Source organism: Cebidichthys violaceus, unplaced genomic scaffold (assembly GCF_023349555.1).
Source record: "Cebidichthys violaceus isolate CVI_PGR_0920_01 unplaced genomic scaffold, fCebVio1.0.p SCAF_6, whole genome shotgun sequence".
NCBI lineage: Eukaryota > Metazoa > Chordata > Actinopteri > Perciformes > Stichaeidae > Cebidichthys > Cebidichthys violaceus.
In genome coordinates this window covers 6,491,735-6,509,468 of record NW_027176816.1, presented here as the reverse complement: position 1 = coordinate 6,509,468, position 17,734 = coordinate 6,491,735, and the positions used below count along the sequence as shown (strand labels likewise).

At 41.1% G+C, this 17,734-nt stretch overlaps 2 protein-coding genes across 2 annotated transcripts; one reads left to right on the top strand and one right to left on the bottom strand.

Annotated features, from left to right (window-relative positions):
* Positions 1-6: 6 nt before the first annotated feature.
* Positions 7-4,655, bottom strand: ribc1 (RIB43A domain with coiled-coils 1). The gene is made up of 8 exons (XM_068732656.1): positions 4,597-4,655; positions 4,189-4,398; positions 3,811-4,028; positions 3,591-3,705; positions 3,197-3,315; positions 2,343-2,579; positions 1,532-1,698; positions 7-1,389 (listed from the first exon to the last, which is right to left on the bottom strand). The coding sequence occupies exons 2-8, from the start codon at positions 4,385-4,387 to the stop codon at positions 1,308-1,310; spliced, it is 1,137 nt and encodes a 378-aa protein (XP_068588757.1). The 5' UTR covers positions 4,388-4,398; positions 4,597-4,655; the 3' UTR covers positions 7-1,307.
* Positions 4,656-4,980: 325 nt separating this feature from the next.
* smc1a (structural maintenance of chromosomes 1A) lies at positions 4,981-17,378 on the top strand. Its single transcript, XM_068732922.1, has 26 exons — positions 4,981-5,381; positions 5,988-6,176; positions 6,670-6,782; positions 7,142-7,345; positions 7,732-7,970; positions 8,091-8,349; positions 8,695-8,835; positions 8,932-9,014; positions 9,127-9,226; positions 9,658-9,765; positions 9,894-10,079; positions 10,570-10,749; positions 10,861-11,007; positions 11,144-11,281; positions 11,400-11,516; positions 11,604-11,710; positions 11,820-11,961; positions 12,070-12,215; positions 12,343-12,496; positions 12,594-12,701; positions 12,844-13,000; positions 13,092-13,246; positions 14,993-15,144; positions 15,248-15,317; positions 15,418-15,528; positions 16,453-17,378. Exons 1-26 carry the CDS (start codon positions 5,273-5,275, stop codon positions 16,531-16,533), a joined length of 3,696 nt encoding a protein of 1,231 aa, XP_068589023.1. The 5' UTR covers positions 4,981-5,272; the 3' UTR covers positions 16,534-17,378.
* Positions 17,379-17,734: the final 356 nt, after the last annotated feature.

Genomic DNA, 17,734 nt, shown 5'->3' with positions numbered 1-17,734 from the left:
TTTTTGACAACTGATTGCAGTGATATCTGGCTGTTTTAGCAAACATTTGTTGACAGGAAAAAAATCAAAAAGGTAAAAAAAAAATCCACATTGTTCTATAGATGTTTGCAAACATTTCAAAATTCAAAACTCAAAAAAATGTCCATTAGTTGCACTTAGTGATAGTAGTAGTTCCATTATAATGAAAGCTATATGCATTCATGCCCGTAACCATCTTGCAATGAATTGCAGCGCAGTGAATATCTGTGGAGTTTTTTGTCTGATGCAGATATGAGAGGCGGAGATACAGTGAGCTGGTTTGTGCATACCACAGGAAGTACCTATATGCAACCTTGCTGCCTCAGTTCTCCCTATTTAAATAAAAGCTTGACACTGGCCAAACCCCACCTGACAATCCCTTTGGTAAAGTGTATGGGATGTCTTAACAGGCTAGTGACACTGAAGGAGGTGTGTGTGTAAGCTCCCTGTTGTTGGTTACACAGACACACTCAGGACAAAAAAAGCTTTTGAAAATCTATTTTCATACAGGAGCGATGAATGACGCATAATATGCCAATATTCTAACTTAACTATCTGCTGCTAAACATCTGTGTTTGTCAGTGTTTGGGGCAAATGTTAGCTTTGAATGAGGAATGAGTGCACACACACACAGATACTCACTCGACTGCCACTCACTCTTTGCTTTTCATGTGTCGAGGGGAAGGCTGAGGACACTGGTCTTTGCTTTTCCACTGTTGTTTTTCCCCCTTTTTTAATGTGTAAAAAAAGAGAACTGGTTCATTTTCAGAAGGTTCTTCAGAACTCAGAAAAAAACAGATGGATTTTAAACAACAATGCCTGAGTGGAAGGGGAGGGGTAAGCGGGAAAAAAAGGGAGCGAAGAAGGGAGGAAGTAGTGGTAGGAAGTGTGTGTCAGGGCGGGGTGTAACCTCTTTGTGTTGTGTGCTGTGCACAATGGGACTGATGGTATCTACGTATATGTATCATGGGTGAACGACAGGAGGTGGGTGGACGTGTACTACATATGAGGCCAATATAACTGTAACTGCAACATGAATCTACCACTGTAACTGGTTTTATGACATGAAAAATAAAATACGTGGAACAATCTGTACCAAACAAACAAAAAAGGTCCCTTCTTTTTTATCAGTATCTGTAGATAAAAATCAATGCATGTGCGTCACTTCAAAATGAGCAGGATGTATTGATTCAACAGCGTTCAATTTATATTGAGTGTGAGTATAACAATCAATAGATTTTATTAGCACATTGTCACAAAGAGACAAGCCTGTGTACGGTGTGTGGTGGTCAACGGGAGCTGGTGTTGAATTGATAGAAGTAGTCCTTGCTGGGTTTGTTGGTGTATAGCTTCTTGTTCAGGTACTCCTGGCTGGGGCACACAGAGACACACATAAACACACCAGTGAGTAGCTGTTCCCAAAAATGGTTATTTAAATCTGAATCCTACATTAGAGTACTTTATCACTGACACAAAAAATTTGCTGACTAGTGCCTGCATAGTCTGTGCTCACTATGCTTGTTGCTCTTTGGCCAGCTGCATGTTGTAACGGTCTGTCTGAATCCTCTTCTCTGTCCTCAGCTCCTCTGCTCTCCTCTCCTCCTCCTCTGCTTCTCTGGACAGCTTCAGGAGCTGGAGTTCCCAAGCTGCGTCCTGAATCTTCTCAGCTTCACGTTGTTTCTAAAGATGGAAAGGAAAAAAAGGTCTAAATACTAAACCTGAGTGTTGTATGGAATACTGCATTTAAAAACGTTCTTTCTTATGGAGTGGTTAAGGACCTGACTCAAGACTCTGCATGATAAATCTGAGGAGTTCCAAGAAGAATATTTCATAGCTTCAGGCCTCTAAAAAGTATTTACGTTTTTTTTTTCTTTTTAAATACTTTTTTTTTAAATGAATAATTACCTCTCTGGACACAACTTTTAGACAAATGCTATATGTGAAGAAAGGGTTATAAGTAGACAAAATATGGATGACAAGTTAAGGGAAAAACCCCAGAATAAATTAGTTAAGAAATATAATTAATTCAGATCAAAGCCAAAAATGTCACTGGATGGTTTGTTGATTTTTTTGAAATTTTAGACTAGCACGTTAAACAGAGGGAATACATTTAGGAAGAATGGTGTTCCTCCCTCTGATAAGAAATTTTCTTTCAATTTGTCACCCATCAGTGATTTAATGTTAAAAGGTTGGGAACAACAGTTTTGAAATTTCTTTGCAGAAAGACAGAACTGAAGAGGAGCTTGGAGCAAAGCAGGATGTGACTTGACTGTGAATTGCTGTGTGTGGTAGAGTTGCATTGTGTTTTAGAGTCACTCCAGTACCTGTCTCTCAATACGCTGTTCTTCTCTCTCCCTTTGGATGGTGCTCAGTTGCTCAGAGCTCATACCCTTCCATCTGTCTACCAGAACCGGTGGCAGCCTCCCTCCTCCCACCTCTCTCGCCGCTGCCTCTGCACACTCTGTCATCAAGTCGGATGTCAGAGTGTGCCGCATCTCTGCAAGATTCTCCCTTTCTTCTCTCCTGTGCTGCTCCTTCTGTGTCTCTGTCCGTTCTGCAGCCTGTGGGGAGCAGGACATGGTGAGGCCTCACCACTGAAGTAGAGACAGTTGATTGATCATTCCCTTGGTGTTTAGAATAGCAGGAGCTTTACGAAACCCAACCTTCAATATGTGGTTACTTCTAACATAGAGCCAAGAGTCAGCCATATGGTGAATATCCTCCTGAGAGATCCACTCACTCAGTTGTATTTGCGTGTGCATTGTGCATGAGAGTGGTTATTAGAGAAACCACATAATTGTCATGGAAAAATACCATGACCTGAAGGATTTATAATGATGCCTCCCAATGGAGGATTCAGCCGAGTGCGTTCAGGCAAATGAGGAGAGCGCTAAATGGAGGCTTTTAAAAACAGACAGGGCCCACGCATACATCAAAGCAGTTTAACCATCCATGTTGCTTGGTACAAACTAATATGATGGCCACCCTCCTGCAGCAAGTGTGTGTACGCATCACTTAACATTTTCAATTAGCAATTTCAATTTCAAAATCCCACCTGAGAACACCATGTCAGGGCTCAAAACCCCAGTGGATTTTGCTTTGAGCATCCACATCAGCATGTGGTGTGTGCATCTGTGTGTCCATCTGTATGTGCATTGTGCACACGTGTGTACTGTACCAGAGCTTGATTGTAGTTGTCGAGTGCGATGCGGGCAGCTTTCTTACACTCCTCCTCTAGTGCATGTAGCTGAAGCCCCGTACGGTCCTGATGCACCAGCTCTTTGCTCACCAGCATCTCTGTGACACAAACACACACACATTGTGTTTTTTCACACCTGCCATTGCCCATTGTACAAAGCTGTTCAATGACACACTCACACATTCATAACGGCTCTCTGGGATAAGCATCCATCAATGCCACCTGGCAATAAGGGCTGTGCATGCGTAGGAGTGTGGGATTGTTTGTGCATGAAAGCATGAAGCATGTGTGTGATTTACAGAGGCTGTAGCATGCAGCAAATTAGCTCACCAGTGATAACAGAATGTGTTTGCTTGTGTTTGTCTCTTTTCACCTCGGTGCTTGTCTCCCAAGAGCCTTCTCTCATTGTCTTCCTTCTGTGCTCGCAGATCTCTCTCTGTCTTTTTCATTTGTTCTCTCCTCCGCTGCTCTTCTCCGATACCCTCTCCCTGTATGAAACGAGAAAAGTGGTTAAGGGGGTGGTAACGCCATTATTTATTTAATCATTTGCTGGATTTCGTTCGATAGGTTTTTGATCCACACCAAGTTCCTACCTGAAATATTTTCATACTGGCAGGCCCCAGCTCAGCCTCTGGAATGGTGACCCTGAATGCCCCCTTCAGGCCACACTTGAGATCAGCATCCCGTGAATCCTCTACACGTTGGTGAGTGGCCCAGTACTGGGTCAGGTCAGTATGTAAAGCTGCTTGCTTCTCTCTTTCATCAATGTCTTGCTGAAGCAGTGTTTCATCATGATATTCTCTCAGCTTATCTGCAATGCAATGAAAATAAAGACACTTGTGATCAATGCTCATCAGTGGTGAAAGGTGATACCCTAAGACAATATTGTTATAGGGGATTCAGTATTAATAGGTGAATAATTGTTGTGTTCAATTGATTTAATTCTGGCTCTCATGATGCCCATAGTTTACCAAAATCTTTGTCCCGTTGCTTCTCCATGTTTTGCTGATGTTTTTTCTCCTGGACCTGTTGGTTGAGAGCATCAAGGTCGAGGCCCAACACACGCAGCCGGGTGTTAAAGATCCTGGCCTTGCGTGCTGTTTCTGCAGACCTTCGCATTTCCACAGCGTTTTCTATGGATGGGTCTACAGGCAAATCCACTTTGTACATTTTCTCAGTTTCTAATGAACACGGAGGGAGGAGACACAGCATTACAGCACTAATTGTTATATGCTGGAAAGGAATCACTGTGTTAAATGAACCATCAGACCCTGATGTATTCATCTTACTGCCAGATTTAATCCTATCCAGCCTGAAACCGATAGGATGCATGTTTCTTAATTCGCAGACAGAACTAATGAATGTTAAGCAGTACTTACCTCTGATGTAACAAATTTACCCGAAAAATGTCCTTAATTTACTGATTTAAGGCCGGTGTAGCGCTAAAACTGCTGGGTCGGGTCTGTTGATCTAGCAGTTGATCTGTTTGTTTCATCCTGTTGTGTTTGAATGTCCTTAGTAACCATGGTAACTCAAGGTATTTGCAGCATCGTGTTTAGTACTTTGGTGACATAAATCATAAAAGTGAACCAAACATTAAGGCTCGATGAAACTAACATAATGTGTTGTGTAACTCAGATAGGCTACTTTACCGTTAGTGGTGGAATAAAGGGGTACTCTACTGTAGTCATGAGAACAACTCCGTTGGTCTCGCGATAAACTGTGAGGTTTCGTGTCTCGCGCGCTCGAGGGTCTTCCTGTGAGATTGTAAAATGGCGCATTGTTGTCACCGCCGCATCGCGTCTATTTGTTTAAGATTATGAAGCTATTTAGATTATTAAACTAAATATGCACTTCATAATGTGACATGTGCATAGGCCAGCAATAGATTGAACAAAGAGGTTCATTCATTTGCGTGCATACATCGTCTTCGACATCGCTTGCTCGGTAAACATCGGTTGATACCATTAGCTAGCTAGCTAACATTTTACTAGCTGTGGCTATAATATTCACTGCAGGTTTTTTTTCCACAACAACGTCATTACTACAACGAAGATGGGTTACTTGAAACTGATAGAGATCGAAAACTTCAAGTCGTATAAAGGAAGACAGATCATTGGACCTTTTCACAAGTTTACTGCAATCATCGGACCCAATGGATCTGGTACGTTATGATAGCAAATATTAACTCGCGGCTAACGCAAACTTCTTGCTAGCATTGGCTAACTGTAAACACCGTGCAGTCGTGCCCCGTTATCTTTAACGTTAGATATCAACAACGTGTAGCTTAAATATGAATCATGTCTGACTTACTCGACAGCAGTTGAACTACGTTACATATCGTTCTTATTATCCTTCCAGCTAACGTTACCATTCTGCACTGCTTATTACAAGTTTTTTTTTGTGTCGCATAATAATTACCTTGTAGTGGTCATGATCAATCTTTTTGTCCCTGTCAACGGGTTATATTGTCACGTTTTCTCTTGCAAATTAGTTGCAAAAAGTGTATCATCTTTGTGAACTATATAGATTATGTAGGTGTTTATACGTGATGAGAACAAACTCTTGGGAATGCCCCTCCTTCTTATGCCATTCAATGGAATGTCACTAACTACTGCCTTTGAAATTAAGTTACCAGATTTTAATCATCACCTCTCTGACAAAAAGTAAACAGAACAGAAGCGTCCCTAATAAACTTGTAACTCATATTTGTATATTTTTATGTTTTCGTATTCTGTATCACTTACTAAAATTCTGAATACTTTTGTAGGAAAGTCCAACCTTATGGATGCCATCAGCTTCGTGTTGGCAGAGAAGACCAGCAACCTGCGTGTGAAGACTCTTAAGGATCTTATCCATGGAGCACCCGTAGGAAAGCCAGCTGCCAACAGAGCTTTTGTCAGCATGGTGTACCAGGAAGATAACGGAGAGGAACGCTCCTTCACAAGGGCCATCATTGGTATGAACTGCCATCGACAGTCATGTTGGATTGTATGCTTCAGTATCATTATTGCTATCTGTGTGAAATGAAAAACATAGTTTTGAAAACTATCTTCTGTCATTTATATCAGATGTTAGAAGTGCTACTTTGCAGCATTTAAAAAAAAAAAAAAAAAAGTGTAATGTTGCATTCCATGTGTTTATAAGCCTATATGACCAAGCACAGCTGCAAAACCACAAGAAAGCTACTGCCAGTACTCTTTGCATATTAAAGCACCTACTGTTCAAACTATTCAGTCAGAGACATCACACTGAGCTTTGCCAAACTTTATTTTTGTCATTAAATTAAACTAATTAGGCAAATATAATGTAAATATGTTTATTATTAGACACTTGTCTTTCTTTCATTGGACAAGGTAAATGAAAGACCATTGCTGCCATCTTGTACGTACCTTTAAGTTAATATGCAGATTTCTTATCTCCTTTTAATGTGAATGTGATGTGTGCATCAGGTTCCTCCTCTGAGTACCGTATCAACAGCAAGGTGGTGGGCCTGCCTGAATACAGTGAAGAGCTGGAAAAACTTGGCATTCTGATCAAGGCTAGGAACTTCCTGGTCTTCCAGGTGAGACTGAAATCCTAAAAATCTTTTCTAGCATGATTTTATTCATATAGGTTCTTTCATAATGCTTCTGTACTAAGCCGCAGGTTTTCAATCAGACAGTTATGCTTTACATTGATCTCAAAACAATTGATCATTAATTGAAGTTGCTTATTGCAGTTGTTTTATTTTATGCCATTACTCATGGTGGTGTGGTGAATGCAACCATGCATGATCCTTTGCTGGGTATTGCAGCTTTTAATGCGACTCGACCAATCTCAGCAGAGACACCCAATTTTTTTTCTGTGCTAAATTAATATCTGGTAACATGTTGTTGGCAGTTGCTATTGTTAACTGTAATTTCTGGGTCGTTCTTCTTTCAGGGAGCTGTGGAGTCTATTGCCATGAAGAACCCCAAGGAGCGTACAGCTCTGTTTGAGGAAATCTCACGTTCTGGAGACCTGGCACAGGAGTACGACCGCAGGAAGAAGGAAATGGTGAAAGCAGAGGAGGACACGCAGTTCAATTACCATCGTAAGAAAAACATTGCTGCTGAGCGCAAAGAAGCCAAGCAAGAGAAAGAGGAGGTATGTTCTCAAATTACACTTACTTCTATGTATTTGTGTCCAGCTTGGATTGGAAATTAAATGCTTCATATAACTTTTGGCCCTTGATTTAAAAGCTTATGTCCTGTGATAGGTATTTGGCTTGCTGTAAAGTTTAGTTGTTGAGATATGCTTCCAATTAGTATTACAATTTGATTTCCTAGGTTGATTTGCTGTTTATTTTGTGTCGTCTGACTCATGTTCTTTCTCTCTAACTCACTGTTATTGCTCCTTATTTCAACCATGAAAAGGAGATTTTTAATCTCAGTGTTGCTTACCTGGTGAAATATAAGGCCATTATTATACAAAACAAAAATTATATACTACATCACACCATCTGTCTGCCTCTCCGCCCATCTTTTCACTAGGCTGAACGTTACCAGCGTCTGAAAGATGAAGTAGCCAGGGCAAGTGTTCAATTGCAACTTTTCAAGTTGTACCACAATGAGACTGAGATTGAGAAGCTGAACAAAGAGCTGAGCCAGCGTAACAAGGAGATCGATAAGGACCGTAAAAAGATGGACCATGTGGAAGAGGAGCTGAAGGACAAGAAGAAGGAGCTGGGCAGACTGATGAGGGAGCAGCAGACCATTGAAAAAGAAATCAAGTAAGTGACAGTTATGTGATAGCCCACTTATAGCTGGCTTGATGTACTCCTCAGATGATGCATAACTAATGCCACTTAAGACCTAGGGCGTTGTTAATTACTTGACGACTCTGCCCACAGAGAGAAAGACTCTGAGTTGAACCAAAAGAGACCGCAGTACATCAAGGCCAAAGAGAACACTTCTCACAAGATCAAGAAGCTCGAGGCGGCGCGCAAGTCATTGCAAAATGCCCAGAAGATGTACAAGAAACGCAAGGGGGACATGGATGAGCTGGATAAAGAAATGAAGGCAGTGGAGCTGGCCAAGCAAGACTTTGAGGAGCGCATGGAGGAGGAGGCACAGAGCCAAGGCCAGGACCTCACCCTAGAGGAGAACCAGGTCCGATATGTTGGAACGTTAGACACATTTGAGAACCCCTGAATTCATAATATATTATGATTCAATAATGTAATATTACAAGATTTAATTTAGTTGAAAAAATTTAAATACTGGTACTACTTCTTAATTTATACTGTAATAAGATTGCAGTAGAAATATTGGACTATCATATTACCTGACTGCTATATTTCTCATAATATCTCAAAATTCATTCGTGCTGGCACATGAAAATTTCACATTTTTGGTGTGTGAATTGTAACTCAAATTGTTGTTATGGTGTCATTATATCAAGTTGAGCTTAAAGTTAAAATGGCTTTATATCACCCACTGTTTCTCTCCTCCCAGGTCAAGCAGTACCATCGTCTGAAAGAGGAAGCCAGTAAACGTGCTGCCACCCTGGCACAGGAGCTGGAGAAGTTCAACCGCGACCAGAAGGCCGACCAGGACCGCCTCGACTTAGAGGAGAGGAAGAAAGTGGAGACAGAGGTAAGTAAATACTGATGGCAGCTTTGCCTGTGCCAGACTCAATTGATTTAACCGATCTGAATGCATACAGCCATGTATTTAATTGTTTCTCTCCAGGCCAAAATCAAACAGAAGATACGTGAAATTGAAGAAAACCAGAAACGTATTGAGAAATTAGAAGATTACATTACCACCAGCAGGTATGCTGCTCTAATTGTTTCGTGTTTAAACAGTGCTGTGTTCAGCCTATTGATTTACTAGGTTTTTCCCATTATGCTCCTTCATTCACTGTTTTGTCCTGTTAACCCTCAGGCAGTCACTGGATGAGCAGAAGCGCATGGAGGAGGAGCTGACCGAGGAGGTGGAGGGTGCCAAGAGGAGAATTGATGAGATCAACACAGAGCTTAACCAGGTGCTTAATACATCCGCAAGGAAGGAAACGCAAATGACTTCAAATGTTGTGATCTTAGCTGACTGACAATGATTCCAGTGTGCTATATTTGAGTTCATGATTGCACGCGTTACCTTGCAACAGTGTCCTAACCTAAGCTAGACCTCATGCTGCATCTATAGATAATCCGTGCCCTGGAAGTGATCAATAGATGTTTCTCACTGCAGAAAAACACAACTGTGATAAATAAAATAAGTGATAGTTAGGTGTGCCAGTAATCCAAGCCAGTGGGCCAACATGCACCGATTACTGGCACACCTAACTATCACCTAACTACCTGGCACTGACACTCCTGTTGATGATGTTATTAGTTACACCTGTGTTTGACAAGTGCAAATGTCAACTGTGAAAAAGTCTATAACGTATCCCATTATTATTGGCTATTGCTGTAGGTGATGGAGCAGCTGGGAGACGCCAGGATCGACAGGCAGGAGAACAGTCGCCAGCAGCGCAAGGCTGAGATCATGGAGAGCATCAAAAGACTCTACCCTGGCTCTGTGGTACGACAACTGTGACAGTATTCAGCACACTATTATGTCATTTTCCAATGATTGCAGGGCTGCAGGTTTTTGTTTCCCGTATTTATTTAATGAAAATAACAAAACTGTGCCACTCTGTCTTTCTGCAGTATGGTCGTCTAATCGACCTGTGCCAGCCCACTCAGAAAAAGTACCAGATTGCTGTGACCAAAGTGTTGGGCAAGAACATGGACGCCATCATTGTTGACTCGGAGAAGACTGGCAGAGATTGTATTCAATACATCAAGGAGCAGAGAGGAGAGCCCGAAACCTTCCTTCCTCTCGATTACCTCGAGGTGAAGTACAGATGATTGCTCTGCTCAAGTGTCTTTTTGAGTGGTTTAGACTAAACACTATCAAGTGGCAATCCTAAATGAAAACATCAAACTATACAAACTAGAGGAAGAAGAGATTTATGTCGGACATAAAATGTGTCTAATCTAGAGGTGTAACGGTTCACAAAAGGCACCGTTCGGTGCAAGTTTGAAACAGTGGAAAATTAACCCAAATATGGAGGGATGCGGTTCTTTACATTCTTTAATTTTTTCAAATTAAAGAATGTCACTCCGATTAATGAATACACATCCACCTAATTCATCCTTCTAATTTGTATTGTTCATTTAAAAGCTACTCATTGAAATACCAACTATTTGGGTGCCTGGTTTTCAGTTAAGTTTTTACTACCAGCTATAAAAAGGTTATTAATTTCTTGCATAAAATTAGACCAGTTTCCTGATTAAAAGGGCACTGGAGTTTTAAATGTGCTATTCTCTTGTCTTATCTTAGGTGAAACCAACAGATGAGAAGCTGAGAGAGCTGCGAGGAGCTAAACTGGTGATTGATGTGATTCGCTATGAGCCTCCCCACATCAAGAAAGCCCTCCAGTATGCTTGTGGCAACGCCCTGGTCTGTGAGAACGTAGAGGACGCACGAAGGATTGCTTTCGGAGGTCCATACAGACACAAGGTATTTGACTTAATTTCGTTCACTGATGTTTCACATGTCCACCTGATGATTTGGTATATGAGAATTTAGTCTATTCTTCCACCTAACCTCTCCTCGTGTCCCTGTGTCCAGACGGTAGCCCTGGATGGAACTCTGTTCCAGAAGTCTGGAGTCATCTCTGGAGGAGCCAGCGACCTGAAGGCCAAGGCCAGGCGCTGGGATGAGAAGGCAGTGGACAAGCTCAAGGAGAAGAAAGAGAAACTCACTGAAGAGCTCAAGGTAACTTTGATTATTATTGGTCCTCTCACTCTGTCTACCAGGATATCTTCAGCAACCTCAAAACGTGAATTATTTTTAATAGATTGTCATTTGAAGTAAATTCACAACAATTTCTGCTTATTGTTTTTCTTTGTAGGAGCAAATGAAGGCCAAGAGGAAGGAGGCAGAGCTGCGTCAGGTGCAGTCTCAGGCCCACGGTCTGCAGATGAGACTAAAGTACTCCCAGAGTGATCTAGAACAGACAAAAACCCGTCACCTCTCCCTCAACATGCAGGTACAGCCTGAATATATATATATATATATATATATATATATATATATATATTCCTGTTGCTGGTTGTTATTGCTATAGTAACGGTTGCATTTAAACTTGATTCATTTGTGTGATGCAGGAGAAGTCTAAGCTCGAGAGTGAATTGGCCAACTTTGGCCCTCGCATCAACGACATCAAAAGGATCATCCAGTCCCGTGAGAAGGAGATCACTGACCTGCGAGACCGCATGAACCTGGTGAGACTGACCCAAAGTGAGGTCTATTTAGAAGCCTGTCTATGAATATGTAGCGTTAGTGTCAATATAAATGTTTTTGTTTTCCAGGTGGAGGATGAGGTGTTTATTGAATTCTGTAAGGAGATTGGAGTGAGGAACATCAGAGAGTTTGAGGAGGAGAAGGTGAAGAGGCAGAATGAGATTGCAAAGAAGCGGTGAGTGTAGCGATGAGTCAGTTCAAGTATCAAGTCTCGCCACATTGTTCTTTAACCTGTAGCTGGTTTCCTATGTTGTCTTAACCTTACACACAACATGTTGCTTCAGTCTCGAGTTTGAGACCCAGAAGACCCGCCTGGGTATCCAGGTAGACTACGAGAAGAATCAGCTGAAGGAGGACCAGGAGAAAGTAATGATGTGGGAGCAGACCGTCAAGAAGGATGAGGCTGAAATAGAGCGACTGAAGAAAGTAAATACATAAAGTGAAGGATTAAAACGTTACTTATAATGTAGTCTGTCGTCAATTTTCACGACAAGTTAATTCTCACTTGTGTGTCTCTTTGTCACCTGTCTGCAGGAGGAGCACAGGCACATGAAGATCATTGATGAGACAATGGCACAACTGCAGGACCTGAAGAACCAGCACCTCACCAAGAAATCTGAAGTCAACGACAAGAACCATGATATGGAGGAGATCCGCAAAAAACTGGGGGGCGCCAATAAGTCAGTGGCTGCAACAGCACATACATTTATTTTTTATGTCCTATATATATATATATATATATATATATATATTATATGATAAATATTACAATTGAGTTGTTACAAATATTGTTTTTGTGTCTTCCAGGGAGTTGACTCAGCTCCAGAAGGAAGTGACGGCCATTGAGACCAAACTGGAGCAGAAGCGCAGCGACCGTCACAACTTGCTTCAAGCCTGCAAAATGCAGGACATCAGGTTGCCTCTTCGTTCTGGAACAATGGATGATATCAGCCAGGGAGAGGTACACACAAACGCACTCCTACAAGCCCTAACTTTTATACTATTGGGAGTGAAACAGGAAATGACATCCTTTTTTTTGTTTTGTTTTTTTAATCAAGGGGAGCTCCCAGACTGAGGAGTCCAGCAGCCAGAGGACTTCCAGCACTGTTCTTGCTAAAGAAGCTCTCATAGAGATTGACTACAGCAACCTGACCGAAGACCTTAAGGTAGGTAGTGCACACGGCAAAGATGCTTTATATTTAAACGGTCCAACTTGACCACCTCCCCTCATTTTATTTAAAAGTGACATTAGCTCTCTGTATTTGTGTTACCTGGTTTGAATTTGAATTGAATTCCCCTGTCCTACAGGATGCTCTGTCAGAGGAGGAGATCAAGGGGGAGACAAACACACTGCAGCAGCGTCTGAACGAGCAGCAAAGTATCCTTCAGAGGATCAGTGCACCCAACATGAAGGCCATGGAGAAGCTAGAGAGTGTCAGGGACAAGTTCCAAGAGACCAGTGACGGTGAGATGGGAGGATGATGTTAGAGGGTGGGATTAAATGATAGAGAGAGAGAGAGAGAATCTAATGCCTTTTTTCTCTTTCTCTCCCTCAGAGTTTGAGGCTGCTCGTAAGAGAGCCAAGAAGGCCAAGCAAGCCTTTGAGCAGATCAAGAAGGAAAGGTATGATCGTTTCAATAACTGCTTTGAGTCTGTGGCCACCAACATTGATGAGATCTACAAAGCCCTCTCACGCAACAGCAGTGCCCAGGTATGCAAACATATTTTACAATAACCTACAAAAATTCAATGCCCTACAACAAAACACATCACAGATGATATACAGTTGTGGTCAAAAGTTTACATACACTTGTAAAGAACATAATGTCATGGCTCTCTTGAGTTTCCCCATTATTTCTACAACTCTGATTTTTCTCTGATAGAGTGATTGGAACAGATACTTCTTTGTCACAAAAAACATTCATGAAGTTTGGTTCTTTCATGACTTTATTATGGGTTAACAGAAAAAGTGATCAAATCTGCTGGGTCAAAAATATACATACAGCAGTGCTAATATTTGGTTACATGTCCCTTGGCCATTTTCACTTCAATTAGGCGCTTTTGGTAGCCATCCACAAGCTTCTGGCAAGCTTCTCGTTGAATCTTTGACCACTCCTCTTGACAGAATTGGTGCAGTTCAGTTAAATTTGATGGCTTTCTGACATGGACTTGTTTCTTCAGCATTGTCCACATGTTCTCAATGGGATTTAAGTCAGGACTTTGGGAAGGCCATTCTAAAACCCTAATTCTAGCCTGATTTAGCCATTCCATTACCACTTTTGATGTGTGTTTGGGGTCATTGTCCTGTTGGAACACCCAACTGCGCCCAAGACCCAACCTTCGGGCTGATGATTTTAGGTTATCTTGAAGAATTTGAAGGTAATCCTCCTTCTTCATTATCCCATTTACTCTCTGTAAAGCACCAGTTCCATTGGCAGCAAAACAGCCCCACAGCATAATACTACCACCACCGTGCTTGACGGTAGGCATGGTGTTCTTGGGGTTAAAGGCCTCACCTTTTCTCCTCCAAACATATTACTGGGCATTGTGGCCAAACAGCTCGATTTTTGTTTCGTCTGACCACAGAACTTTCCTCCAGAAGGTCTTATCTTTGTCCATGTGATCAGCAGCAAACTTCAGTCGAGCCTTAAGGTGCCGCTTTTGGAGCAAGGGCTTCCTTCTTGCACGGCAGCCTCTCAGTCCATGGAGATGCAAAACATGCTTGACTGTGGACACTGACACCTGTGTTCCAGCAGCTTCTAATTCTTGGCAGATCTGCTTTTTGGTGGTTCTCGGTTGACTCTTCACCCTCCTGACCAATTTTCTCTCAGCAGCAGGTGATAGCTTGCGTTTTCTTCCTGATCGTGGCAGTGACAAAACAGTGCCATGCACTTTATACTTACAAACAATTGTTTGCACTGTTGCTCTTGGGACCTGCAGCTGCTTTGAAATGGCTCCAAGTGACTTTCCTGACTTGTTCAAGTCAATGATTCGCTTTTTCAGATCCATGCTGAGCTCCTTTGACTTTCCCATTGTAGCGTTTGTGGGCGTTTGTATCCAATGAGCCCTATTTAAATGGCCTCAGAGAAGTCACCAGCTGTAGTCACTCATAATCACTCACAAGAAGTTAAGAGGCCATGCTATGAAGCTCATTTCATTGACACAACTTTCTAAGTCACCAAAATTGCTAATTCATGTTGCTGTATGTATATTTTTGACCCAGCAGATTTTGTCACTTTTTCTGTTAACCCATAATAAAGTCATGAAAGAACCAAACTTCATGAATGTTTTTTGTGACAAAGAAGTATCTGTTCCAATCACTCTATCAGAGAAAAATCAGAGTTGTAGAAATAACTGGAAACTCAAGAGAGCCATGACATTATGTTCTTTACAAGTGTATGTAAACTTTTGACCACAACTGTATGTGCTTTACATTGATTGTGTCCCTCTTCTCTAGGCTTTCCTAGGCCCAGAAAACCCAGAGGAGCCATACCTGGATGGCATCAACTATAACTGTGTGGCTCCAGGAAAGAGGTTCAGACCCATGGACAACCTGTCTGGAGGAGAGAAGACTGTTGCTGCCCTGGCTCTACTCTTTGCTATTCACAGGTGAAACAACGGACGAGTACAAAGGTTTAATACATGTTTCATTTTATTATTTGCGTTAAACAGTTGGAATATTGTGAACAACATATTTCCTGCTTGTCTCCAGCTACAAACCCGCTCCCTTCTTTGTACTGGATGAGATTGATGCTGCTCTGGACAACACTAACATCGGCAAGGTCTGTGAGATGATATTCGTTTGTGACTCGAGCGTTTTATCAATGCTGCAATCACATTTTATACAAACTGTAACTCATAAGTTCCATTTGTGCCTTCAAGGTGGCCAATTATATCAAAGACCAGTCGGTGCTGAACTTCCAGGCCATCGTCATTTCTCTGAAAGAGGAATTCTACACCAAGGCAGACTCGCTCATCGGTGTCTATCCAGAGGTGTGTTTCTCAATATTGTCTCTACAAAATACTAAATAACGTTTTAAGCCCTATATTAAAGTTGATATGCTTGTCTTAAAAAACATTAAATTCAGTCAGAAATTATATAAATTCAGGTAATTGATAAATAATAGGCCTTATTGTCCCTACTAGTCGTCTGGTATTACCTTGAGAAAGATAGATAGATAGATAGATAGATAGATAGATACTAACTTTATTGATCCCGCGAGGGGAAATTATTTTGTTACAAGCAGCAATAGGTTACAGAGCAGCAATAGGTCACAGGTAAAAAATCTTAATATTATATAAAAAGAAAAAGAAAAATACACATGTCACAATATATACAGTTATAATATAGTAAAGATGTTATATAAAAAATGCACACTATATACACAGTGAATAGAACAGAATAATATTAAATCAACTAAATAAACAGTAGTGCAGAGGTTTAACGATTTGATTTGGCCCGAGGTGATTTATTGTACAGTCTTATAGCAGTAGGCAGGAATGTTCTCCTGTACCTGTCCTTATGACAGCGGAGCTGGATCATTCTGTTGGAGAAAGTGCTCCGCTGTCCCTGCAGTAGGTGGTGGAGAGAGTGGTCCTGGTTATCCAACATGGATGATAGTTTCTTCAGTGTCCTCCTCTCCACCACCTGTTCCAGATAGTCTTGTTAAAAAGGTATTGAATTGCATTATATATGTCATATTAAAAAGTAAAAAATATAACTACACATAAGTCTGTAAATACTATGGAACTTGTGTATTATAGATCATCATAATAAGTCGTATTTGGAACGTTTAATTTCAAACATGGCATCATTAAAACATATTCCTGGTCCCATCAGACTCCAGCAGAAACTTTAAACATCTGCTGTACACCTGATTCAAGTGTTAACTGCTTTTCTTTCTCTCTCACTCACAGCAAGGAGATTGTGTCATCAGTAAAGTGCTTACTTTTGACCTCTCCCAGTATCCTGATGCCAACCCAAATCCGAATGAATAATACGAGCCCTCCCAACACCTGCATTTTGGCAAGTTGGGCGTTGTTTTGCTACTCCCTCTGGATTACTAACCTATTCTGTAGTCACAGATTATGTATTCATTAAGTCCCACATGTTATTATTACCTATTGTTTTTATAATTATGTATTGTTTGGGGTATGCTAGAGTAGTAAATTAGTGAGGTTTTTTTTGTTGTTGTGGGGGGGTTGTTGTATAGTCAGCGACAACCAGGATGTATGTACATTTATAAAAGCCCGCCCTCTCTCAATTTGGCAATACAAGAGTGATTATAATAATCCATAAAAATTAATTATAATCGAGTGGAAATGAGAAGGAATCAAACCTTTTTAACAGACTGTAGAATTTGTATCATGCGGTAAAATGTGTTGAATTTACCTGAAACAAGTTTTTGTTCTCAGAGCTTTTATACTATTTACGGCCCTCTTTTCAATGGTGTGCTTTAAATACTTGCATCTCATCTGTTGTGTATACTATGAAATGTATTTGCGTTTTCATGTGCTACCCTTTTTTTTCTTTCTTTTTCTTTTTTTTTAAAGCTTAATCAGGAAACTGTTGTTACAGTACGGTGGATACATTCCCTTGTGTGACGGCTAAAGAAAACCCGTAGTAAGCTGCAGCTGGCAGTGCTGTAATGAGATCATGGAGCTTTGTCAAAGATGTTGTCAGAAAATGTGCTGCGGTTATACGGCTGTATGAATAACGGTGGTCTCTTTATGTTCCTTGAGTGATAACCTGAACCAGCTTTAGAAAAATGGAAAAGAGACAATTCTGTCATGTCTGCTTCATAGATTGGCTTACTTCAATAAATAAAATTTGAATTATTTAAGCCCCTCTTGATTTTGTGCATCCATTTTTTCCCTCCAATAATTTGAACCTGTGGTGCAGAATGCATTTTACTGCATTAGTTTCCATTCCATAAGCGGAGTCTGTGCTTTGCAAGACTATTTTTAGAGGGTCTCAGTTTTCACACTATAACTTCTGCTGGTGGAAGCATGCAGAACATGCACCTATCTTTTCATCAAGGCTCTGTCTGCACTAACTCTCATTTCAAGGCATTTCTTTCATTAGTTTCATTATTTAATGAATCAAACTAACCTGTTGTGGGTGGCTTTGTTCCCTCTCCATTAACAGCCTGAGATCTCAGATGTCCATCTTTGGTTTGTTTGCAGAAAGAAAACTAAC

Excerpts from the sequence above, each read along its gene's own strand:
- ribc1 (XM_068732656.1), bottom strand. The coding sequence starts at position 4,387 with ATGTACAAAGTGGATTTGCCTGTAGACCCATCCATAGAAAACGCTGTG. Across the intron at positions 2,580-3,196 it reads ACAACTACAATCAAGCTCTG|GCTGCAGAACGGACAGAGAC; the intron begins GTACAGTACACA and ends TGCTCCCCACAG. Across the intron at positions 1,390-1,531 it reads GCCAAAGAGCAACAAGCATA|CCAGGAGTACCTGAACAAGA; the intron begins GTGAGCACAGAC and ends TGTGTGCCCCAG.
- smc1a (XM_068732922.1), top strand. The coding sequence starts at position 5,273 with ATGGGTTACTTGAAACTGATAGAGATCGAAAACTTCAAGTCGTATAAA. Across the intron at positions 8,350-8,694 it reads TCACCCTAGAGGAGAACCAG|GTCAAGCAGTACCATCGTCT; the intron begins GTCCGATATGTT and ends CTCTCCTCCCAG. Across the intron at positions 11,517-11,603 it reads TGCGAGACCGCATGAACCTG|GTGGAGGATGAGGTGTTTAT; the intron begins GTGAGACTGACC and ends TTTGTTTTCCAG.